Here is a 26,581-nt window from a genome sequence, read left to right on the forward strand (position 1 = left end):
GCTCCTCAAAGGAATTTAGGTTCCTAATTTGCACTGAAATCAAGGGGTCTCTGGGCCTGCGTGTTAATGGCTAGATCACAGAGAATGAGGGTCGGGGCTATTCATGTCTGTTCCCTGATTCAGAAGGGAGCATGGACCAATGTTTAGACCAGAAGCTGGGGCGCTTGGACTCCTGGGTTCCATTCTTAGTCCTGGGAAGAAGATCAGTTTTCTATCTCTTAGCCAGATTCTGATCTGTGACAGTACTTTGCCTCTCATCTCATGCCAACTTCACTTCCTGACCAACCTCTCGATGCCCTGTCAAAGGTTTTTGGAAAGTCTGAATAAGTTGTGTCAACCAGTTCTCCCTTACCCACGATCTCGTTGACCCAGCTTTGTATTGTGCTTTGAGATCCTCGGAGGTGCTCAATGTTACGAATTGCTGCTAGCTCTTATAAAATCTCACATCTCAATGTGTGACCAGAAATCAGCTCAGACAAAGAGCTCTGATTATTAAAGCTCCTGTGTTTAATAGCAAACACAGTCTGTGACTGCTGGAAGGGAAGAAAAAGGAGAGGATAATTGTATGATAAAGCAGCAAGTAAGGTAGGTAAAAAATGGGGGTCCTGAAGGAATTGGAGAGACAGCATGGAAATCACACGGTGTCAATACGATTTTCTGCTGTCATAACCAATTACATGACACCAACTCATTAGCAAGGAGACTGCGCAGCTTTCCTGGATTCAGGGAGTGAGCAGGAGAAAGCTTGTTAATATGCAAATGAGAGGCGCTTGACCTAATAAAGGGAAAACAGAAGAGGAGAAGCTATCTGTATTGCCCTGCCCTGTGATAGCTGCAGTCACTTTGGGAGCTAATCGTGATGGGCAAATTCTTGTTAAGTAACATGAATTGCCTGTTACTAAACTTGCTTATTATTGTGGAAGGAAATGAGTTAACCCCAGCATGGAGAGAGGGGGAGGACTAGATTCTCAGTGGGTGTAAATCAGCATAGCTCCACTGGAGCACAGAATCTGGGCCTGGATTTCCCAGTTCTGAATTTAGAAGCCCTGTATAACAATAATGTGACCAAATTCAATTCCACTCCTGGTAAATGCATGTGGATTTAGCCTTGACTGTTACATGCATGTAACATCTTTCATCCAACATGATATCAGAGCACCTAACATGCTATATACATGCAGCACCCCTGAAATGCAGCTTTCTCTGGGGTGGAGGATGAGCACCAACTGATATGCTGCGCCACAGTAGGGAGGAAGCAAAATTTTGGCCAAAGCCAAGGACTGTGTCATGCAGCCAGGACATGATCTGGTGGGATGAGACAGTTTTGTTACGATGCTGCATTGAGGTTGCTTGAAATAAATTCAAGGCTCTTTAACTGCCCTGCAAGATAGAAGTGTTAGGAAATTGCTTTTCATGGCAACTGGCCTTGAGTTAAAAAAGATAATGGCCAGGACAGTGCAACTCTCAACCATGGGCAAGCCATATTAGAGCATTGTATCAGCACAGCACCACTTGAGGCCAGTTCCAGCTCATGAGCTCCTCAGGGCAAGTCTACACTACAGAGTCTCCCTAAGTTACGTTGAGGTACAGCCACTGCAGTCATTCAATCACTTTTGCTCCTTGTGTTGGCGGTGCATGTCCTCACCAGGAGGGCTTGCACCGATTGACCTGTCAGCCAGCCGCAGCGGGCAATGTGAGCAATGCAGCGTCTACACTGACTGCATCGTCCCACGCGCTCTCACGGAGCTGGAGTTCGTCAGTTGGCGTAGCGGGCAAGTGACACTTTAGTGTAGATGCTGACAGGGTTAGATCAATGTAAGCTCTGTTGTGTAGACCACGACTCAGCATCCAGTCCTGATGTGTGAATGGAATCAGTGCATTCCTGGCCCAGAAGCAAGGAGTGGAGCTAATGGAGCCACAGTGACACCTAGTGAGACTGTTGAGTGAGGATGAAAAGGAGAGGGGGAGCGCGTCTGGTCTGCTTTCCTTCAAACGAGTGTAAATCAGGAGCAGCAACTCCACTGGCTCTGAGTCTCTTCAGTCACATCATTGCAAATCAGGAGTTACCCCATTGATCCCGACTCCCCTCTCATTCACACAGGTATAAATCAGGCCCTCCAGCGTCAATCAGGAGTAACCCCACTGATCATGATTTCCCCTCATTCATGCAGATATAAATCAGCAGTAACCCTACTGATCCCAATTCCCCTCTCATTCACACTGGGGTAAATCAGCATCACTGTTAACTCCAGTGGAGTTTTGCCTCTTCACAGATCAGCATCCGGCCTCTAGCCATAAAACTGTCTGGAATTAGTCACCCTGCCTCCAGCCTTCATTGGAGCAGATGTGTGACGCTGCAGCCAGCGGTCCATGGCTATTCATTTCCTAGGGCAAACACAAGGACACAGGACCGTGACAGCTGGGGGGTGGTTACTTTTTAATCTGAAAAGCCCCTTCAAGGCCCTGCGCTATCCAGTGATGTGTGCAGCATGCCAGTGCCCCAGCAGCCTGGCTTCCCCTGACTGAAACAATAGCATTAGCACTGCTGTCTCTTGCTATGGCTGTGATGTCCAGAGGCCTCCCTAACACACTGGAGCTGCATGTGTGGAGACGTGGACAGACCCCGAGGAAGCTCATGTATGCATGGAAAGGACCACGGATTGGGGTATCCCCAGGCCTCTGTGGGGGCGGGGTGGAAAGCCGCTTGGGCTGTGAGGGAGCACAGCTCCAGAAGGGCTCTGAGCTCAGAGTCGCCCAGGCCATTGGGGGTGACAGGGGTTTTTGCTTTGTGCCGTAACTCTTGTTCTTTCTTTCCTTCTCCCCCTCCTCCGATTCCCTTGTCCCACAACTTCCCTCTCCCCCTCTCCCGCTTTTGTTCCTCTGCCACAGGCCGCCAAGCTGCCAATGTCCATCATCATCGTGGGAGTTGGGCAGGCCGAATTTGACGGTAAGGCCTCCACCCTCCTCTCTCTGCCTTTGTTTAAACCAGCAAATGCTCATTTAGGTGTGGCAAGATGGCTGTGTGCATCGGGTCTCAGCCTGGCCACAGACACCTGGGGGCAAGTCACTTCCGGCCGGATCCACAAAGGAGAGCCTAGCTCCTAGTAGGATGACCAGATGTCCCAATTTTATAGGGACAATCCTGATATTTGGGGCTTTTTCTTATATGGGGACCTATTACCCCCCACACTCTGTCCCAGTTTTTCATATTTGCTCTCTGGTCACCCTAGCTCCTAGGCACCCAGCTACCCCTCAGCACCCCCAGCCCCGAGCCAGGCACCCAGGCTCCCCATGCATTGTACGGGGAATTCAGCAGCTCAGAAAGGCATTCACAGAGGACAGACGGTGAGCAAGGAGCCACCTACACCAGCCAGGGCCGCCCAGGGGGGCAACAAGTGGATTAGTTTACCCTGGGCCCCACAGGGGCCCCCATGAGAGTTTTTCGAGGCCCCTGGAGCGGGGTCCTTCACTCGCTTCGGGGGCCCCGGAAAACTATCATGGGGCCCGGCCCCCCACAGCTTCTTCCGCTCTGGGTCTTCAGTGGCAATTCAGCGGCAGGGGGCCCTTCCACTCTGGGACCCGCCGCCGAAGTGCCTCAAAGACCCACAGCAGGGGGTCCTTCTGCCTCGGGACTCGCTGCCGAAGTGCCGGGTCTTCGGCAGCAATTCGGCGGCGGGAGCCCCCCACCGCCGAAGACCCCAGGCCCCCTGAATCCTCTGGGCGGCCCTGACGCCAGCCAGTAGGAAATGCTTAGGAGAGAGATGCAGCCCGAGTCCTGCCCCCCTGAGGTAGTGAGGGCCTCTCAGCTCAGGATTCCCAGCCTGGAATCCACTCCTGGAGTTAGAGGCCAGGTCAGCTCCTTCTCCTGCCAAAGGCCTGGGGCACTCACCTGACACATGGGAGACCTGCCTTCAAAGCCCTGCTGTGCAGCACTGCCTTGATCTCAGATCTCCCCCTCCCAGGGGAGACCCCTGACACCCTAACCCTAACTGGGATACTATACAGGAAGATCTGGACCACCTTGTAAACTGGAGTAATAGTAATAGGATGAAATATAATAGTGAAAAGTGCAAGGTCATGCACTTAGGGATTAATAATAAGAATTTTAGATATACATTGGGGATGCATAGTGGCAAAACAGAGGAGGAGAAGACTTGGGGTATTGGTTATAGCAGGATGTTCTATGAGCTGCGAATGCGATATTGGCTGTTGAAAAAAGCAAATGCGGTTTTAGGGTGCATCAGTGAGGTAGTCCAGCAAGCGATAAGGAAGTGTTAGTACCCGTATATAATAGGCGCTGGTAGACCCCACCTGGATATTGTGTCAGTTCTGGTGTCGCCATGTTTAAGAAGATGAATTCAGACTGGAACAGGATTAGAGATGGGACTACTAGGATGATCCGAGGAATGGAAAACCTTGCCTTATGAAGGAGACTCAAAGAGCTTGGCTTGTTTAGCCTGGCCAAAGGAAGGCTCCGGGGGATTATGCTTGCTCTATATAATATATCAGGGGTATTAACGTTGAGGGAGGCGAGAGAATTATTATAAGCTAGTACTTAATGCAGGCACCAAGGACACTAAATGGGTACAAACTGGATAGGAAGTTTAGACTTGAAATGGACAGTTTCTAACCATAGGGGAGTGAAGTTCCTGGAACAGCCTTCCGAGGGAAGTAGTGGGGGCAAAAGAATTACCTGGTTGTTAAGACTAAGCTTGATAAGTATTGGAGGGGATGATATGATGGGATAGTTTAATTTAGGCAATTGATCTTGGATTATCAGCAGATAAGTCCTGCTCAGTTCGGTCTGGAGGGGATGTGCAATGGGATGGATCTGTAGTTACTGCAGAGAAATTTCTTTTTCCTGGGTTGTGCTGGGCTGGTGATTCGTTTTGCCCAACCTTTGCCTCAGGTTTTATCTGATCCACCATTTTGGTCGGGAAGAATTTTCCTCCAGGCGAGATTGGCAGGGGCCCTGGAGGTTTTTTGCTTCCTCTGCAGCGTGGGGCATTGGGTCACTTGCTGGTGGATCTCTGCAGCTTGAGGTCTTCAAACCCAATTTTGAGGACTTCAATAACTCAGTCATGGGTTAGGGGTTGTTATAAAAGTGGATGGGTAGGGTTCTGTGGCCTGCTTTGTGCAGGAGGTCAGACTAGATGATCATATTGGTCCCTTCTGACCTACGAGTCTATGAGTCTATGAGTAATTAGGGGGTATTCTGGGTAGGTCTCGCTCTGTCTCTCCTGTGGAGCCGTTCCACTGGGTCAGTAATGCAGTATTCATGGAGCAAGAGATGGACTGTATAGCCCAGTGGGTAGGGCACTCCCCTGGCAGACTTGGGCTCAAGGCCCTGTTCCAAATCAGGCAGGGAGGTGTGAAAGCAGGTCTCCCATGCTCCAGGGCAGCGCTCTAACCATGGGCCATACACACTCTTTCTCTCTTCCAAACCTGCCTGCTCCCCGTTGTGTTTGGGCGGGGGGTGGGGGAGTCGATCCAGTAGGCATGCTCTGAGCGCACCTGTTGGACCGAGCCCGTAGGCAAGATGGGCGGGATGACGCCTAGTTTGAGAATCCTGTGGGGCTTAGGTGTGAGTGAGGGCGCCGAGCAGCTCAGTGGGGTCAGGACTTTGTGTCTGCTGCCTGGCAGGAACATAGGCACCTACGGGATGTACTGGCAGAAATGGTGTGGCCAGGGGAGCTGGGGTTTGAGGAGCTCAGTGACGTCTAGGGTTGCCACCCAGCCGGTGTTCACCCAGACAGGACAGATTTCAGCTTGTGTGTCCGGGTGCCATTTGACAAGCCTGGACATCCATTGTTTTTTTTTAATCTGGGGGGGTGGGGTGGAGCAGGGGTGGGGCCTCGAGGGAAAGAGGTGGAGCAGGGGCAGGGCCTTGGGGGAAGAGACAGAAAAGGGGCGGGGCCTCAAGGGAAAGGTGGAGCAGGCAGGAGGGCCTTGACATCTACATGTTCAAAGTACCTACAGGGGCAGTTAGGCACCAAAGTCCCTTTGCAGGCCTAGCCCCTCCTCTGCTGGTGCCTCGGTACCCCGGGACAGAGCTTTCCTATCTCACAAAGGTGTGGGGATGCTGAACTCAGTAGTGGCTGACTGATGCCATGGCAATGCTGGGCATGCAAGCAGATCTAGGCCAGAGCCTCCGCTGGTGTGGTTTGGTGCAGCTTGTCGATTGCAGGGTCGCTGGGCTGACTTCAGGTGCCCTGCCCCCATTTGTCAGAGGCGTTTTCTTTCAAACCCATTGGCTTGTAGCTTCAAGATTCCCAGTATAAAATATCGGAGAGTTTGTCAGGCCAGGAGCCTCCTCCCTCTCTCTCTTTCTTGATGCAAAATCCTCTTTTAGCAATCTCTCCTACCGCCCTGTGTGCGCAGCGTGCAGGGCCCCCACACCTCCTGGGGTGAAGGAAGAATTTCCTATTTTGGAGCAGATGCACCAGGGCCTTGCAAAGGGGCTAGCAATGAACTAGAGAAGGGAACAGCTGGCCAGAGGCTAACCCTGCAGGGAGTCCCCCACTAGGCTGCAGCTGGAGCTCAGGTGCTCTGTGTTAACACAGCGACCCCTTGCAACAATTAGATAAGAGCTAAATGAGTCTCAGTAGAGGGAGTCACTAGGTCTAGCGAGCAGCTTCTGTCTGTGTGCACTGGCTGCCCAGGGGAGTAGAGCAGGAGGAGGGTGAAAAGCAAAGTAAAGCCAAACCTGGCCTAGCCCAGGAATTGGGTGACCCAAACCGACTGCCTAGGTTCAGCTGCATCACCAGGTCTGAATGCTGCAGGGAATGGGCAGCCCTGGCTAGACAAAAGTTCTGCACTTGACAACGTTCCCTCGCATGCCCTCAGGGAATCCCCCTGCTTCAGCCAGGACGCCACCCCAGGAGCTGAGCGTGGGGTGCCCCAGTGCTAGGTCATGCCAGGCTGGCCTGTGGGGATGCACAAGGGTGCCGAACCCTTTGTAGACATGATAATGATCAGCTTCCTTACTGCGAAGCGCCGCCCCTGCCTGCCAACGCTGCCCCCTGCTCTCCCCAAACTGGGCCCAAGTTAGAAAGGTGAGGGGCCATGACTACCTGCCTCCCTGGTCCTGGTGCCATTGGTGCTGCATGTGCAGGGAGTGTGAAAGGACTGAGCAAAGGTCTGCTAAGGCGAGATGTCAGGAAAAGCTCCTCGCAGTGCGAGCTAGCTGGCTGGGGAGCACTCTGCCCCTTGCTCAGCACACTGACAAGCAACCTGCAGAGGGGGGTTATTGACATTGCGCCTCCCTTTGCTCCTTTAGGCTGAATAACCAAGTTGTGCGTTTTGTTACTGATTGTTTCTTTACCGTTCAAACACCAGGATTCCTAGGTGGGGTTATAATAATTCTTGTCAGCCCTGGTTGCGCTGGAGGAGATCTGGGAGGCTCAGGCATGTTTATGGTGAGGAGAGAGAGGGAACAAGGAGGCCTTGCATCCATTGGCCCTCTTCTCTCTGCATTTTAATACAGGGGCAATTGTGAGGGATCAGCTGAGGAGGGATAGGCCAGCAGGGGGCAGTGTGGTGATGCTGGGGCTGGTCTGTTTCCCAGAGTAGGAGTGGGGCGGGCAGCTGGGAAGGGCTGGGGGGCAAGGGTAAGGTGTCTGGGACTCTGGGAGGAGTTCAGCATTGAAGGCAGATGGCAGGGAGCACACTGGACCCACCCTGTGCTAGGGCCCATAGAACCTTAGTGCCTATAGCACTGATTTGCACTGTGGTGCCCCTGGCATGCTACCAGGGAGAGTTTTAAGACCAAGACTAACCCCAGTGCACAGCAGGGACTCAACTGGGGGTAGCGATCACACCGGGCACTAGGGTGACCAGTCAACAAATGTGAAAAATCAGGATGGGGTGGGGGTAATAGAAGCCTATACAAGAAAAAGACTCAACAATTGAGACTGTCCCTATAAAATTGGGACATCTGGTCACTCTACCGTGCAGTGACATTGTTTTCCCCAAAACACGTTAGCTGGAATGTTTCCCCACAGGAGCTGAAAGCCCAGCGTGTGGTCAGGGAACAATTCACGTAAGCAGTTAGAATTCAGCATTTGTTCATTTAAAAATGTTAAATTATTTCCCTTCAGTCCTCCCCCCGCCCTTTGCCTACCCAAGAAACCAAATAGCCTGCCTGTTTGTCCCCTACACACACACATTCCCAATTGCTCAGTTGCATGCTTACACAGCTGGTAGCAAGCAGGGGTTGGTTCAACTTAAGTAGCTGAAAGGGCTGGGCAGGATGGAGTCTCCCAGCTGATCCTCCTCCAGGTCAGAAGCGGTTGGGGATGGTGGCAGCAGTTACTTTTCCTCCTCTGCTGGGTCACCAGCTGCTAGCAGGATTATATAACACTCGCTTCTAAAGTAATGGAGATTTATTGGGATACTGCAAGTATCAACTCCAGCACATGCAGGCAGGTCTTAACTTCCTGCTAAACCCCCAGGTCAGATCAAAACAATAATACACATGACAACAACTTAACACAAAGATAAAGATACAACACCATCTCTTGATGGAGATGCTGTCTGCAGTGATCATTCCAACATTTCCCTCTAGTTAAAGAACTTAAAACGGTATCTCCTAGGAATAAAGGTAGTCTGCTGTCCACACAGGTTTCTGCATTGGTCTGCCTGCTCCAGTCCTATATTCAGTCATGGAAGACATCACCCATAGCTGGATCTAGAATATCAGCCAGTGCAGGGTTCACGTCCTCTAGGTCAGGCCTATCCATTGTGAACAGACTGTCTGTTGGAGACTGTGGTGTGTTGAGGTCCCAAGGGCACTTGGCAATACCTCCTCCACAACCAATCTCCTGTTATGAGCCACAGGTACCTGCAGGGGTATCTCCAAATCTGAGATGATGGTGGAACATCCTCAGTGTTTGCTTTCCCCTTTCTTTCAGTGAATCCGTGCACTAGTTCTCCATGCACTAAAAGGGGTGAGCTCTTGCTTTTCGTATCACCAAGGATAAACTGTTTAGTTTTTACCTATCATGAAAAGTCCCCTCCAAAAAGAAGTAAGTTTGGGATTTTTTCCAGGCTACTTTTTCCAGCTGCGCAGTCACACTGTCTCTCCTGGCTGGATGACTCGTAATGCTCCTTTTCCCTGGCACCTCCTGCCTGGCAGGCTCCCTTCTGGCTCATCTGTTCCTCCACCTTTTGAGTTGCTGTCCTCAGGCCACTGATATAAAAACCTGTTTCGTCTCCCACTTGTGCAGGTGGGGTCTTGCCGGTTCTTGCTGCCTGAACATCACATCACAGGGAAGCCTGGGTTTTGAGGAGTCCAGCAATAATCTCATAAGGAGAGCCATGGGTAGTTGACTGCTGGCTGCTGTTCTATGCAAAGACGACAAACGCTGACTTTGTATCCTATTCTCACTGGTCTCCACTGGCTAAGACTCTAAGCATACAGCCAATGGTGCAGTTCACTTTCTCCACTCCCCCATTACTCACTGGGTGCGTGGCACTGGGCCTCACCTTGCTTAGCTGGAGTTGTCAGTAAACCCCGTGATTCAGAGTCCTTCCCTTGCTCACTACAGACGCAGCTTTGTGGGCTGAAATGCAATATTAGTGTGTCATCAATGCAGCCATAACTGTCAGAGCCCTTTCATCCTCCACTGATTGTGCCACCCCATACTGTGAAAAGTGTCGTATGCTGCCAGCAAATCCGAATTTCCAGCTGGAGTTTCTTGCAGAGGGCCTTTCAAGTCAATTTGTCTGTGCTCCGAAGAGCATATTAGCTTGGAACAATTCCCGTAAGGGAGTTCTGCCTATTCTTGCTTGACAGGTAAGACAGGAAAGTATCCAGTCCTTAACATTGGCAGCCAGACTCAGCCAACAAAATCTATTGGATCCCTGTGGCCTGCTGCTTCCTTAGCATGAAGACACTCCAGTACTGTTCTCTGTCAGCTTGCTGGCAAGACGGTCCTGTTGCGTTCATTTGCCAGCCAGTCAGTCACTCCTGAGCTGCATTGACTCTTAGTCTGGGTCTCCTGCGATGGGTCTGTTGGCACAGCAAATGTACCTAAGGGTCTTTAGGCTGCTCTTGCCAGATGTCCTTGCAAGGCCAGGCTGAGCCTGTTCTTACTGCCCTCGCCTGGCCAGAGGTATCTGCAGGGCCGGCGCTTCCATTTAGGTGGCCTAGGTAATCGCCTAGGGCGCCAGGATTATTGGTGGGCAGCATTTTGCCGGAGGGGGTGGCAGACGGCTCCGGTGGAGTTGCCACAGTCGTGCCTCCGGACGGTTGGCTGCTCGCGCGACTCCAATGGACCGCCCGCAGACATGACTGTGGCAGCTCCACCAGAGCCACAGACCAGCGGACCCTCCGCAGCCACGGCTGCGGCAGCTCCACGGGAGCCGCGGGACCAGCGCGTGGGGCGGCGAAATTGCCGTGCACCTAGGGTGCTAAAACCCCTAGCGCCGGTCCTGGGTATATGGAGCCACATTTTGCTTTCCAGGTTCATGGTGAACATATCTCCGGACAGTTTGTAAATCCACCTCCACAGGTGTCCCCCTGGGCAGGGCTTCGTAAGGAGCCACGGCAGGGCACCAGAGTGTGTGTACACTGTAAATCCTGGACCTAGCAGACAGGGACAATGGGCCTTGGGGGCCGCCACAATAGCCAGATGCTCCTGTTGGGTGGCCAAACACTTGGTTTCTCTCTCATTTAACTTACAACCTCAAAAAGCCACTGGGGCTGTGCCTACCAAGCTCGTCAATTTGTTCAAGTGCAAACCCAGCAGCAGCCTTTGAGGCATCTCGGGGTATCACGACTGGATGGGATGGACCTAGGAATTAAAGCCCAGCAGAGTTCGGAGTCCTTCCTTCGGAGACTCAAGCACTTTTGGGTGTTGCTCTGTCTGGACAAAGTCACTCTTGGTTACCTGGCAGCAGGGCGCTGCGTGCTCTGCTACATTCCTTACACAGCTCCTTTAGAACAACAGAGGCCAACGTACCCCTGGGCCTCCTCCAGGTCCGTGGGAACCTTCTAGACCTTTATCACGTTCCGTTTCTGGGTGTGGGGCCCCAGCCCAGCTTCTCTGACTAAACATCCTAGCAAGGTGACACTGCCCCTCAAAACTGATCCTCATTTCCTGCAAGTTTAAACCCTGACTCCATAACAAGCTCTAGAGTCCTACCAGGTGTTCCTCCCATGTCATGTGAGAGCAAGTGAAATCATCTTAAGTACATGAGGATGTTTTCAGATCCCTGACTACCCCCTGCAATGTCCCTGGGGCATGCATGAGTCCAAAAGGCTGTTTGCTGAGCAGAGCCAGTCCATAGGATGTCACTAGGCAGCTTTTTCTTGATTCTTAGGTGCCCCTTTCATCCAATGGCATCCAGATACCAAGTCCAAACAATTAACATATTTTGTTCCTGGCACATTGTCCAGTGTGTCTGCTGTGCGGGAAGGGGTCGCTCTCTTGCACTGTCTGTGAATTAAGTCTCCTTGTAGTGAATGCAGAGCCTCAAGTTTCCACTGGGATTTATCACAGTGACAATTGGGGCTGCCCAGATGGTGAAAATTGCTGCCAGGCCATCCTCCAGCATGCGGTTTTGCTTCTCTTTCACTGTGACCTGATGCTCCAGGGAATCCGAGGTGGGGGCTGGCCCATGGGAACGCTCCCTGGCTTATGCACAATCGGCTGTTGTACCTCATCATATCTCCCAAGCACTCCTTTATTCCTGGAGAACACACTAGCACTTCTGTCCATCACCTTCTACGCCTGTCTGTCAAGTCAACCCCGAGCTCTTTTACTAACCAGGCTGCTTCCCAGTTCTTGAACTCTGCCCCTGTGAGAGACTTTGAGACATCAGCTACACTGGACACTGACCCCAGCGTCTGATTATTCACAGCTGCATTTCCAGGTCAGTCACATGAATTGCTCTTACCCAAAGTCCCCTTCGGTCCAGCTCACACCAGAGTTCTGCTGCACAGCCATCCTGATTGGATCCCGGTAGCTTCAAACACTCCCACAGGGTCACTGCAACTGTCCTTTATCCTTAGGGGCCTTCCTGCAGGATGACCTGGCTTCACCACCACTTTATTCTGAGCCACCCAGGAGCAGTTCCTCTCCCTCCCCCTGTAGCCATGGTCGAGGAACCTCAAAGGCATCAGGAGTTGCTCTCCAGTGTCCACACTTCCTGCTGCCCACATTCAGGAGGTTAATCAGAATAATGTCCAGGGCCAAGTGTGTACCCTTAACACACCAAGAGTTCTTGTGCTGTCCTTGAAAGAATCCACTCCCAACCCCACAGCACTAGAAATACTGGTCACCACAAGAAAAGTCCATGTTGTATGTAGAGACCTCTGGTTCAGAGGACGTTGGATTTCTCCTGTTGTCTACAGTGGCTAATGGTTAATAATTCCCAGTTTAACTCCCACAGTACAAATCTTCTTTCCCTTCAGCACCGGGGGTTCACCATGGATCAGACTTATTTCAGATCCTGGGTCCAGCAGCATTGTGATTTTCCAGCCATTAATGCCCCCAGATACTTAGTAACAGGTGACTTTTTACACCAGCTATTAGTTTCCCTGGGTGTGGCTTCCCTCTGCTTGTGCAATTCCAATGGCCTTTGGTGCCACATCACCTGCAAATGTCATCTGGCCAGGGACCCATGGGACACCTGCGAATAGCTCGCACCTAGGTTTCCTCCGATTTCTGCCGCTTCCCTAGCAACCTGTCCTTGAAGAGCTGCAAAGGAGTCATCTTTGGGGTGGGAATTAACAGCTGCTACCTTCAAGAAAACTCCAATATCTGCTTCTAAGTTTGTAGCTCTGGGTGTAATCTGGTCCACAATCCAGTCTTGTATCTGGACTTTTCAGGCAGGGTTCTCTCATTGCTTGCCACAGGCCCCTCTCTGCAATGCCTGTTCCAGTTCAGTGCAGCAGGTTCTGATTACCTTGAGCTGTCTCCTGGCCAGGGAAGGCCCCATTGAAAGTCTATGCCAGGGTTCCCTTCCTGGCCACCTTCCGGCTTGCCATCCCTTTTGGTATTTCAGAAGGGCCAGCCCTGCTTATGGCGGCTGTATAACTGCTTGTGTAACTGGGTGTAAGAACCACGCTCAGCACGGGGAAGTGGCTGGTAAAGTGCTTTGCCATCCCCATCCACAAACACTGCTAGGCATTGTGCTGCTTTCTCATCAGCCCACTCAGTGACAGAGAGCAGCCACTCAGTCTGTCACATGCTCGCAGATCCCGGCCTCATCTGCACAACCAGGAAATTTCTTCTCAGGCAAAAGTGCTCTTGCTGTCTTGCTGCCCCTGCCACCTATTGTAGCACTTGCTTGTCAAATCACAGTGATTTATTGGGTCACTGCAAGTACCAACTCCAGCACACACAGGCAGGGCTGAACTTCCTGCTAACGCTCCCCACCCCAGCTCAGATCAACAACATCATGACCGACTAGACAACAGCTTAACACTAAGATAAAGCTACAGCACCGGTACCGGGGGCAGTGCTGTCTGCACTGATCATTGCAGTTGCCCAGGGAGAGGCAAACAGGACAGTGGCAGCAACTGTGAAGTTGTACTGGGCCTGGCGACTGCATGCTCAGCAGATGGCAGCGGGTAGGGAAGGGGGGACATCTCCACCCAGCTTGCCTGTTAGTGTGCATGGTCCCCATCTGGGGTCAGGCTGCAACTGGTCTGTTGCTCCCCTTCTCTCCCAGCTGTCAGGCTCTGCACAGGAACATCTCTCACGGGCAGTGCCAGGAGCCAGCAGCTGCTCCCGTTAGTGAGGATACCCCAAAATGTTGAGTAGTCTCATGTCAGGGTGCATCACCCAACGTAGGATCATAGCACCTCAATAATGGATCAGAATAGTCTGTCTAGTCCAGGATCCTGTCTCTGACAGTGGCCAGCACCAACTGCATCAGAGGAATGGAATAACCTGTCCTTAGGGGAGATTACTTCCAAGCCCTGCTTGGTTCGAGGCTGACTTATGCTGTGACTCATGACGATTTATATAAGGACCATCTAGATTCGGTGGTCTCAGAGAGCTATCCTGGAATCACGATTAGAATGGTTTCCCAGCTACACAGAACTTTCATAAATCTAGTATTTAATGGGTCAATATTAAGAACATTTGCAATATATACTTTGTATAACTACTGTGTAAACCCAGCTAGGCTGATTGAACTCCAAACACTGGGGTACTTCTATTTTAATTCACAGAAAGATACCATTTCAATCTTGGAGTGATGTGTTTACAGCCTGGGATATATAACAACAAATTAAGATGCTCATCAATTCAGAGTTATATTCAATGTTAAACCCTATGTGGTTCGAAGTTTAAATTCACAGTAAAAATGTGCGTCTAGAAAACCGAATCAAGTTTGAGATTTAATTTCAACTAACAAATTGGATTCCTTCAATTTCTTATGCAAAATATATCACATGCCACTTTCTATAGATTCCTGCCATCAGTTATACAACAATTAGGCAATACATGGAAAACTAAACTAATGTGGCCATTAGAAATAATAAACTAATAAGCTCATGTTGCCATTAGAAGATTTTGTTAAGAAGGTCAGTAATAAATAATGCCTTGCGAACAATATATACCAGTGGCTTCACTGTATGCCATGCTGACTGACAGGAGAGGACAGAGCTATGTAGGTAGCTAAAGGGGTTGGTAGGAAATATGGCAGAACATCAAACTGATATTCAGGTAATTATCTCTATGATTGTTCCCGAACAATCTGTTGAATGGATTTGCCTGAAAAGCACAGCCTTGATATACAGCCAGCTGAGCTAGCCATAACACTGGAAATGCTACCAGCCATCAGCTAAACTACCCCAAATCACAGAAATGCAGGAGTAATATATGCCGAGGTCTTTAAATACAGAAATCTTCCCCTCTCTAAAAGTTCATACACTGAAATTAACAGATGAACTCAGTGATTCAGTGAACAAAGAGCGTACGGATGTGTTTAATTAGCGGTGAAACATACTCAGAAAAAGAATTCCACCAAACCGCCAGTTTACTCCGGAAGGTTGAAAGTGCAGCCATGAGGAACAAACATCTTTACATCAGCAACAGAACGAAGACAAATGCGCCCAGATTTGGTGTCACACAGTGGCAATAATGCAGCTGTGCTATAGCATGTCTCATACATGCTGTCATTATGTTTGCAGTCACATTTGTAACTACTCTCCACTGATCTCGTGATCATGCACTGACCCTTCCCTGTGCTGAAATGTGAAAAGAGGGCAGTAGCTAAATGCATACAGCAGTACACTAGTATGTTTGCAGTCCTCTCTTCTACTGACAGTACGATCCACTTCTGCATTCATTTAAGAGTTGTGTTCCTGGTATTTTTATTCGTTGCTGCGTTATTTTGAAAAATTAATAAGGATTTTTTCAGAAAAGAAAAACTGTGAGTGCAAACCAGTGCCAGCGCTGTGCTTCTGAGTCTGCAGCCTGAAACAATAGCTCTTCTGGTTTGATTCCCAGCTGTTAGCTCAACAGTGATGATGGGGCTGGCTGAACAAAGAGTCCCCCACCTTCTGACTTGTACCAGCTTCATTCTTCATTAAACTTTTTCGCTCTACGTCAGTCTTCACCATGTCTATCCTACGCATCCTTAGCTTTTCTCTATTTCTAGTTCCTTGCACTCTGATATGATCTCCATGTATGGTATCCTTCCAGGTCCATTCTTGACATGTGTCCAAACCATCACAGTCGTCTTTCTTGAAGCTTCGGAAACAGCAGTATTTCTTGCCCTCGCCCTTTTCTTACCTCTTCATTTTTTATTTTCTGCAATCTTGAATTCACAGTATTCTCCTCAGCCACTTCATCTCTGCAGGCAAAGTCTTTCATTCATCAGCTTTCCTCATACTCCAACACTGCAACTTGTGCAGCCGTGTTGGCATGACAGCTGTATCATATAGGCTGATTTTCAGTTCTATCTAAATGGCTTTAGTCCTCCAGATCTGGCAGAGGTTTCTGAAGACAGTAGTGGCTAGTCTCATTCTTCTTTTGATGTCCTCTTCACAATACTAGTCCTCCAAGCTATGCTCATTTTCCCATCTATTCTAGTTCTTTGTCTCTGAGTTTGATCTTTACCTTTTTCTCTTGTCTCCCAATTGCTGCCATTTTTGTCTTCCCATGCTGGTATTCAACTCGAATGCTTTCCCAGGCTACCTGGTGAGTTATTCTCTGTAAATCTGCCTTGGTCAATGCTGTGAGGTCAATATTATCTGTGAATCTAAGGCTACGCATCAGAGGGGTAGCCGTGTCAGTCTGGATCTGTAAAAGCAGCAGAGAATCCTGTGGCACCTTATAGACTAACAGACGGTTTGGAGCATGAGCTTTCGTGGATGCATGCATCTGACGAAGTGGGTATTCACCCACAAAAGCTCATGCTCCAAAACGTCTGTTAGTCTATAAGGTGCCACAGGATTCTCTGCTAAGGCTACGCACTGTCCTACCACATAATATGACTGCTCCCATTTCATCTCTTTGTGCTACATCATTACTGCTTCCAGTACCAAGCTGAACAAATCAGATGACAGCACGCATCCTTGTCTCACTCCGATGGTCATCCTGAACCATTCCATCAACTTCTTGTCTACTTTCACTGCACTTATCGACTTGTGGTAGATGTTTTCTATCAGCTTGATCAGTTTTTCGGAGATGCCATACATTCTCGTAACTTTCCAGAAACCTTTCTGCCAAATGCTATCAAAAGCCTGTTTGAAGTCTATAAAGTAACAGATGCAATTGTGTTCTATGGACTTCTCCAGGATCTGTCATATCACAAATAGCTGATCTATGGTACGTCATTCTAGTCTAACACCTCTGCCACTGCTGCTTCCACATACCTTTTCCTTCTCCTCTACAACAGCTTGGTGAATGCTTTTCTGGCACACTCAATAAGCCGATTCCTCGGTAGTTCTTGCACTTACTCATGTATCTTTGTTTATAGGTTGGTACTATAATTACTTTTCCCCAGTCACACGGCACTTGCGCTTCTCTGAAAATCCCGTTGAACAGCTAGTGCATTGCCTTGACCTTGTATTCCTGCTTGCAGCAGCTCTGGGGTTACACTGTCACTTTCCAGTGCCTTTTTCTTATTCAAACTTTTTCCTGAGATCTTTACTACTACTTCTATGAATTCCGGCATCTGCTCTCCCTCGTTCATGCTGGGAAGCTTCTCCAGCATTGCATTGTCGAATGCTGCAAAATATTCTGTCCCTCACTCATTCATTGCTCGTTCATCCTCAGTTATTTGTTTTGTCTTTCACCGCTGACATCTTCAACTCCTAGGTCCCACTTAGTTCTTTTATCTTATGCTACAACCCATGTCAAATTTCTTTTGACATATTCTTCTACACCTTTACAGTGTGTGCTTATCCGGTCATTCCTGTCTCTTTTTGCTTTTTGTGTTCACTCTCTGCCACTGTATTGCACTCGGCTCTTAGACTTTTGTCCCCCTTTTTATTTCAGTTTCCTGTGCTTGTCATGCAGCTGCAACACTTCATCTGTTATCCACCTCGCTTGCTTTGGTTTGGCCTTGTACCCAACACTTGTTCAACCGTTCCATAACCCCATTTTTCCCACTGTTCCACGTCTCTTCCATGTCCATTTCTTCTTTCCCCAGAGACGTGGTACTTTTCTGCCGAGCTTTGTTGTATTCTTTCCTGATACCTCGTTCTTTCAATTTGTCCATGTCATAGAGCTCAGCTCTTGGCACTTTTGCTTTTAGCATCAATCTCATTGATGCCGGCACTAAATTCTGATCTGATCTGATCAGCTGCAAACAACCTGCATGGCAACACACTTGATTTCTGTCTGCGACTCCCAAATACAAAGTCTGTCATGTTCTCCGTTTGCCCATCAGCTGATATGTATGTCCAATTCCTCGAAGGCTTTCTTTTTTTAAAAGGCATGTTCGTTATAGCAGGTTATTGGTTAAGCAGAAATTTAGTAGCTTCGCTCCTCTTTCACTTTTGAAAAAATAGCTCTGAGGTGTGAACTGCCCACTTTTCAGCTCAGTTACATGTTAACTCTGAAACTTAAAGACGACAATGACAGTGTCATCATTATCTGTTTCTTTGTTGACCATTTTAGCAGAAACATACACCTAATTTCTTTATCTCACAACCCCACAATAAATAACACAGAGGATGCTATGCTGGTTGCATTGTTCATTGTAATATTTCATTTAATAAAAACTTTTATTAAATAAATTCTTAAAAATGTAGCTGAAGCTGCTGCAGAATATATAGAATTTCTACTCTAGAATCTAGGGGGCTTGCCACAGAATTTAATGTAACTGTTGATGTCCTAATTATTCCCAGAAGCAATGATCCTTTTTGAAGTGTTCTAAACTCATGGCCACAAAGCTATCTTGTGGCAGTGAGTTCCATAGGTTGATTGAATGGTGTGTTGGAAAAGCATTTCTGTTTATCAGTTTTAAATATGCTGCCTGTCCAGTTATTTGAATATCTACTTGCTCTGTATTTTGAGATAGGGTAAACAGGAGCTCCTGATTTACCTTCTTTGTATGATTTATTATTTGGTATCATTATTATTTATTATTTCTTTTCTAATCATGTCCTTTTTATCCATCTCCTCTTTAAAGGACACAGTCCACATCTTTTCAGACTCTCTTCATACAATAGCCTTTCCCAGGCCCTAACCAGTTTCACCATCCATTTCAGAACCCCTTCTATTTCTGTAGGATCATTGTTTGAGATGGGGTGACCAGAACTGAATGTAATATTCCCGGTGCATGTGTCCCATTGATTTGTTTAAGGGCATTATAATATTATTTGCTTTCATTCATTAAAGATCCTAACTTTTTTAAAAATTTCCTCTGCCACTGTGCTGCCCGTTCCCCTCGTGCAGTCAGCACTGTTCATCATAGCCCCAGTCTAGGCCTCTTCTGTACTGAAATATCCTGGGGTCCCTTCCCAGCGTGTCACTGACTGAACAAATAACCCTCTGTGCTCTCCCCTCCCCCATCGCAGCCATGGTGGAGCTGGATGGCGACGACATCAGAATCTCGTCCCGAGGGAAGATTGCTGAGCGAGACATTGTCCAGGTAAAAGCAACATGTTCCTAGCGCAGCATTTTCCTTCCCCTTCATTTCATTTAGTTCATGTCAGAAACCATCCCGGAGCCTTTCATGCCTCCCCAGCATGCCCAGGGTTCAGGCAGGCTCAGGTTTTTCACTCCAGGAGCAGGCCTGTCCTAGGGCAGTGGGAGTTTGCTGAACCACGAGTGTTTGAGATTAGACCAGTGGCTGCAGCACATCTGAGGATCTGGCACATTAACACAGTCAGCCTTGGCCTCCGATAATATGAGATGAACGGGGAAGGATTTCAGTGGAGTCTCTGGAGAAGGGTAGAACAATTATCAAGCACCAAAAAAAATTCCATGTTTCAGCTACCTACTGGCTTGGCTAGGGAAAAACTCTTAGACCCTCATTTCCATACCAGCCCTCAGTGTCTTTGTGCTTCTCTAATCTGTACGTGCTAGAACTAACGCTTCCTGGCTCCCCCTTCTCATAATCTTTCCTTTCCAAAATCATCAAATCCACTCATCCAGTGTGGCTCTAACTTCACACCACATTGTAGCCATCAACCCGCTACAGTTCCACAGGACAAGTGCAAAGCAGGCTGGCTGATGGAAACATAGGACAGCCTAAGAAGGCCAGATAGGACATCTGGCCTCCCCACATTGGATGTGTTGCTGGCGGTCTGCATAGGAGCAGTGTCTCCCATCTCCATTTGAAAATCTCTCCGCTTTTTGTATTCTGACACGCTTTCCTTCTCTCCCAGTTTGTTCCATTCCGGGATTACATTGACCGCACAGGGAACTATGTCCTGAGCATGGCCCGCTTGGCCAAAGATGTCCTGGCCGAGATCCCGGACCAGTTCATTTCCTACATGAAGGGACGTGGCATCAAGCCAAACCCAGCGCCCCCTGCGTACACCCCGACCGGCCCCACCCTTCAGACGCAGATCTGACGAGCAGGAGGGAAGAGGAGCGAGGGAAAAACCCAAGGCCTCTTGTGTCCACTGTTTACTCTCTCTCTAGCTGGATACCAAGACAGTCAGAGCTTCCAGTGAGATTCCTCCATGGACTGTTTCTCCACACTTGGCTGTAGGCAGATGGACAGTGAAGCTGTTGAGTTCTGACACAGCTCGTCCTCATGTGTCAGTGGAAGGATTTGTGGGACTCAGACATAAAGGACGTGTGGGGTGGGATGGGGGGAGTTTTTAAAAAGACAAGCCCAGCAACTGACAAGCTTCTTCTCTGGGAGGGGGATAGAGGGGGATGTGAGCTGTCACCCCCACCAGACAGTGGAGTGGAGTCCCATGTCACCTGTTTTTCTTTGGGTTCTGGGCAGATCAGCTGTTCCGCCAAGTTCCCCAGCCTCTTTCTACTCCTCCCCTTCCCAAATGAGTCTGAGTATTTTATAGCCTATGTACAGTCCACCTGCTGTCTCCAGTCTGCTGAAATTTCTCCTCATCTCCTTGCTGTTTGCTGGCTTGGCTTATATATAAGCTTGGCAGACCTTCGGTTGGCTTCAGACATCAGGTATCTGCATTATTTTCTCTGCTGTTGTTCTGGCTGCACCGTTGTTCTGAGCTACTAATGCTCCATCTCCTGTCAATCCGACTTGGCAAAGATCCACACAGGGCTTTGTTGGGGCTTTTGCCTATAACCACATCATGCTTTTTAAGCCCTGTGTTTGATCTGTGCAGAGCCCTTCCTGTACCGTTCTGGACCTTTTAACATTGAAGGCACGTTGTCGTGTGTCATGGAGCTGCTCTGACTGCAAGGGGAGGAAGCATTAGTTTGACCTTTAGTACATATGCATTTTGTGGCTGCTCCTAGCATCACAATTAAAGCTGAACCTCATCACCCATGGTCGACTCACAAGCTATACGTGCATTAACGCCTGGAGAATTCTGCTCCTGGGGCTAATTGGAAGCATGTTCCTTTGCTGTAACTCCCAGGGTGACACTTTGGTAGGGTTTGAACATCCCTCCTTCTTTTGCTACTTTTTATAATGAGGGCTGCAGGACCACTGGCCGCTACGAAAAGCTCTAACAAGGCAAGGGAGCAAAGTAGGTGAAAGTAGCCCTGAAACATCAGCACGCTCGTCTCAGCTGGTCCCTAGCCATTCTGCTGCCCTTGGTGTCCCTCAGTGGGGCTGCCTTTTTGAAAAACAAGTTTGGGTCCATGTTTCTGGCTCCTGGTGAGACCAGGACTGACACACACACCCCGTGTCTAATAGAAATGGGGTGGCTGGAGACCTCTATATAATCAAACTCCAAGGATCTCCTCATTCTCCAGTACCATTCTTTGTGTAACAGTAGCTGGGTAACTGGCTAGGTAATTACCATGTGTGACTGACCTGTGGACAGGAGCGGCGCCAGCGTTTTTGGCGCCCTAGGCGCAGGGCTGGCTCGCCAGTCCCGCGGCTCCGGTGGACCTGCCGCAGACGTGCCTGCGGATGCTGCACCGGAGCCGCGGGACCAGCGGACCCTCTGCAGGCGAGCAGTCTGCCGCCCTCCCAAATCCTGATGCCCCTAAATTGAAGCACCGGCCCTGCCTGTGGATTCACCTCCCGCCCCCGTTAGCAATGGCCCAGTGGATGAGTAACAGAATGGAGCCCTAAGTGCTCTGTGTATTTTAGGAGATTCCTGCCATGAGCCACAGATTCCACAATACAAATTCCCGAGGGGACTAGGGGGGAAATGGAGCCCTAATTAAAGGTAGATGCAACCCAGCAACTCAGTGTTAGCGCTCAGGTCCAGCAGCCCCATCACACTACTCTCCTCTGCATGAGAGGTAGAACAAGGACAGGATCCAATCCAGGCTTATAGCTGCATAGCACTGGAGTGGGAACCAGTCACCTATCCCAGTGGGCGCGTGTCACCAGGAGCAGTTAGGCCCAGCTCCCCAAAAGGGAGCTGAGTGTCACAGCCCCCAGACAGTCACAGGAACACCCCTGCCATCCGCAGTGCCTGGCTCAGGTGCCCTGGCTCCTATACCATAAATCGGGAGAGGTCTGGGCCTTAGACTGGGACCCACAAAGCTGGCACTATGGAGAGGGAGCCACCTGAGCTAGCCAGGGGAGAAGCTGAGGATAGGGGTGTGTGCTAAGCCCCTGGAGTTTAGCATGTAAATCCAGGCTGCAGGGAGCTGCCTGTGTGTGTTTGTGAGTCACCAACCAGGGCAAGGCAGGTGTTCAGCTGCCTAAGTCACGTGTGGGGCTGATCTGCTAGGGGAGCTCAGCAGCTGCCTAACTGCACACAAGACCTGGGAGGTGGAGAAAGGGGGGACTCTTGGAACCTTTAGCCTATTGGGTGAGGTTCTGACCCAGGATGGGAGAACCCCCCATTCATGCCCCCCCCCCCCCAGGCCTGATGGAGAGGAGAGTGATGCCTTGGCACTGCTCAGTCACCTTCAGAATTCAGCGTGGGGTTTTGAGGTGAATGAGAAAAGGCGGAGGCCAGCGAGTGGCTCTGTTGCTTTGGGAGTGCCAGGCCTCCTCGGAGTTGCTCGCCTGATGGCAGGGATCTTTGACCATGAACTTACTGAGCTCCGGTGTCCCAAACCGGGGGAGGGGGGGGACATGACCATGTCACCTATGCACAACCCCCTTTGCATCGGCAGCATGCAACTCTCCAAGTGCCACTCAGGTGAAGAAGCCCCAAAAAGCGTCAGAGGGAGTGAGTGTGTCACTGCTGCCCAGCACTGCATGAGTAGGGAGAGCAGGCAGTGCTTGGCCAGCGGCTCTGTACTCGTTTCTGTCCACATGTTGCTAGCGGGTGCCATAGACCCTGCAGTGCCATGCCCCGTTCTGTACAAGTGTAGCTGTTGGGTGATGCATGCCAGTGCAGTCCTGTGCCCAGTTCTGTAACATGCTGCATGGCCAAGCTGTCCTCCCACCCTGCTCTGTGTCGGTGTGGATAGCAGATGGTGCACGGGAGACGTGGACATGGGGCTGTGAAATCACAGCTGTCAGATCAGGCACAAGCCCTATGCCCATGAGGGTGGCAAGCCAGTGCAGCTGAAGGAACATGAGTCTTCCAAGCCAGGGTGTGTACATTTCCACGGGAAGAGGGCCACTGTACAGTCTATGCTCCAATCCAGCTTTTCTTTACAAGCTACAGGAGGTGTCTCCAAGGTCTGAGAATTCGCAACTGCCCAGCATGTTACTAGAGAAATTTGGCTCCTTTCCCTTTCTCCTCCCTCCCACTCACTTGATTTTTTATTTGCATGGGTGGTGATCTTTCTAGACTTTACACTATTGTATTGTGTGTCGAATGTCTGACGTGAGCTGATTTGTATTGGATTGCCTTAAACTAAAATAAACTATGCTTTTTACTACAGCAATGAGCGTGCTCTGATTTCCTGCCCTCCGAGGGCCCCAGAAAGGTCATAGCACCATAAAATGGTGTCTCCATCACAGGAGATCTGAGTTCTGTCTTTCTGCTCGTCAGGTCACCTCTGCACGCTGGTGGTACACAGCTGGGCCTTACAGAAAACGATTTGCTTGGGGAGTTACCTGCAGGGGTGGGTTTGAAGGACCATTTGCTTTTGCTCTGGCTCCTGCTCGCTCACTCTTTTAGGCTGACTCCTTTGTCCCCATTCTGGTATCATTTCTACACCGTGAAGAGATGGGAGGCATCACCTCCCCAGCTCTAGTTTGACAACTCTCTCAGGTTCCCCTTTGCACCTTTGGCTAGAGCCGCATTGTCTCCAAGGTGCCAGGACCATGACAACATGATGATCCCCGGGGTCCTTTCGTCTCCCACCTACTCCTGCCCTTTGGGCCGAAAGTCTAGAAGCCCTGGACTCTCCCTTGGTGCTGCTGTTTGCACCCAGCTGGAAACCCCAGCACCACATGGGAAACTGGCTTGAGGCAGGAGCTATTTGGCTTCAGCAGCTGTCCCTGAACAAATCTGCTGCTAATCCTCACTATTCTGTGTCTCCTGCTGGGGTGGGACTGGCAGGCTCAGGGTGGCACCCTTCTCTTGCTGATTGGGCTGGATTCAGTCAGGCTGGGAGTGATTACAGTGGAGGGCCCTTCTCAGAGCATTAGACTGTACCCCACACAGAGTACCATCAAACAGTTACAACCCATACTCGATGGGGACCCCATCCGGAAAGAAATCTTTCCTGAACCCCCACTTCTGGCCTTCAAATACCTCTCAACCTCTCCAAATGCTTCACCAGAAGCAGGCTTCCCACAGACAAGCACCCACCAACTCAAAGCAGCCTCAGACTCTTCCAGAACAGCAGCTACAAAACCTGCAAACCTGCTCCACCCCCCCACAATACACCTTGCAAGCTCCAGAGGTCCTACACGTGTCTATCACAACATGAGTCCTGTCCTGCCATGAGCGCAGGGGACTGGATGAGATAACTTTACGCGGTCCCTTCCAGCCCTATGAGTCTATGCGGTGTACCTCATCCAGTGCACTAAATGCCTCAACAACAACTGTATGCGTGAAACCGGACAATCACTCCGCTCTCGAATGAACTCGCACAGGAAAATGATAAAAGACAAAAACACTCAATCACCTGGGGGCAAACACTTTTCACAAAGCGATCACTCAGCATCTGACCTCTCAGAAACCTGCACAGCACCGTCACTGGATGTAGGGCTTGTTACAACAATCTGCAACCAGACGTGAAAGTAAGCTGGTACGTCCCTTTAAATAGCCCCCAGAGCCCTGGGGTAGTGGCGGGGCTCCGGGGGATATTTAAAGGGCCTGGGGCTTCCGCTGCCTCTCCAGCCCCAGCCCTTTAAACAGCCACTGGAGCCCGGCTGCCAGAGCCCTGGGCTAGCAGCGGCAGCTGGGGGTTCCAGCAGCAGTTTAAAGGGGCAATAGCAGCAGCCGAGCCCTGGGCCCTTTAAACTGCTGCTGGAGCCCCTGGCTGCCGCTGCTACCCCGGCAGGGGAGGGGGAGGGCACTTACAGGGCGGGTCGGGGCTGGCTCTGATACCCCCCCATCCCCGCCCCTTCTGCCTGAGGCCCCACCCTTCCGGGGGCCAGAGCCACCCCCCAACCCAGCTGCGTACCTGTAAGTCCCTATTTCTACTTTCACCCCCTGTCTGTAACCCACTAGCCCCCTCACTAACCTATGGCTGCAGAGGTGTTAATAGGCCACTCTGCCTTGAATGGCCCCTTACCACATTGGTTCTCAACCAGAGGTACATGTACCCCTAGGGGTATGCAGGGTCTTCCGGGGTACAGCAGCTCATCTAGATATTTACTTCGTTTTACAAAAAGCACTAGCGAAGTCAGTACAGACTTAAAATTCATAGACAATGACTTGTTTATACTGCTCGATAAACTACACACTGACACGTAATTACAAGGTTTATATTCCAGTTGTTTATTTGCTAATTATAAAGTCAGTTTTTCAGTAATAGTAGCTGTGACCCTTTTATATTTTTATATCTCATTTTCTAGCAAGTTGTTTTGAAGTGAGGTGTGAGGTGGGGGTACACAAGACAGATCAGACTCCTGGAAGGGGAACAGTCTGGAGTGGTGGAGAGGCACTGCCTTACAATATGTGTTAACTCCTTATGCTAAACAATCTGTTCCACCCTGCATTTAGCTGTCACGCTCAGAGGACCTTTCCCTGTGCGGCTCGGAAGCTTGTCTCTCTCGTCACCAGAAGTGTATTGGTCCAATAAACGCTTTTCAGTGGCACTCACATGACCTGGGTCCTGGCCACCAGTCCGGGGGGCTCTGCATTTTAATTTAATTTTAAATGAAGCTTCTTAAACATTTTTAAAACCTTATTTACGTTACATACAACAATAGTTTGGTTATATATTATAGACATAGAAAGATCTAAAAATGTTAAAATGTGTTACTGGCACATGAAACCTTCCGTCAGAGTGAATAAATGAAGCCTCGGCACAGCACTTCAGAAAGGTTGCCGACCCCTGATCTAGGTTTTACCATAGTCATTCTGGATATTCTGATTAGCCATGTAACTCTCCAGCCTTTTCCTTAGCCTGATACCTTCTAATCCAGCTCTATCCTGCGATGGCGAGTTCCAACCCATGAGCACCACACCAGAGAGATGCTGCTCAAAGCTCAGCAATGACTCACAGTATCATGGAGTTTAGGGCCAGAAGGGACCAGATTATCCAGACAGAACCTCCCTTAGATCACAGGCCACCAACTCACCCATACCCGCACCCTAAACCAACCAACTGAAATGAGACCAAAGTCTTACAGTCCACAGGAGACTAGACGATCGTGTGCCACAGGCAAAGAATAGGAGGGATTGAGGTGCACCCGGTACCAGAGGCCCCTGTGATGGCAGGGAACTGACTGAGTGAGATAGACCCAGATGATCCCAGCAGGCGATCCACACTCCATGCTGCAGGGGATGGTCCCAAGGTCCCTGCTAATCTGACATGGGGAAATTTCATTTCCAATCCCAGATCTGGCCATCAGAACAAGCCACACCAGCCAAGCATGTAAAACAATGGATTCTCTTTACCACCTGAGAGCACCATCCTACCCCCATCCAATGTCCCATCTCTAGTCATCGGCATCTCTGATGCTTCAGAGA

General features: G+C 49.8%; 1 protein-coding gene across 4 annotated transcripts in view; it reads left to right on the forward strand.

Annotated features, from left to right (window-relative positions):
• LOC116836189 (copine-5) overlaps positions 1-20,265 on the forward strand; it is a 177,957-nt gene extending 157,692 nt beyond the window's left edge. For 3 of the 4 annotated variants that reach the window (XM_032799648.2, XM_032799650.2, XM_032799649.2), the window contains 3 exons: positions 2,890-2,947; positions 18,989-19,062; positions 19,802-19,994. In XM_032799648.2, coding sequence (XP_032655539.1) covers positions 2,890-2,947; positions 18,989-19,062; positions 19,802-19,990 — 321 coding nt within the window. In that variant the 3' untranslated portion in view covers positions 19,991-19,994. Of the gene's footprint in view, positions 1-2,889; positions 2,948-18,988; positions 19,063-19,801 lie in introns of all 4 variants that reach the window. The other variant, XM_032799651.2, reaches the window with a different exon arrangement.
• The last annotated feature ends 6,316 nt before the right edge of the window (positions 20,266-26,581 follow it).

This window comes from Chelonoidis abingdonii, chromosome 4 (assembly GCF_003597395.2).
Source record: "Chelonoidis abingdonii isolate Lonesome George chromosome 4, CheloAbing_2.0, whole genome shotgun sequence".
Taxonomy (NCBI): Eukaryota; Metazoa; Chordata; order Testudines; family Testudinidae; genus Chelonoidis; species Chelonoidis abingdonii.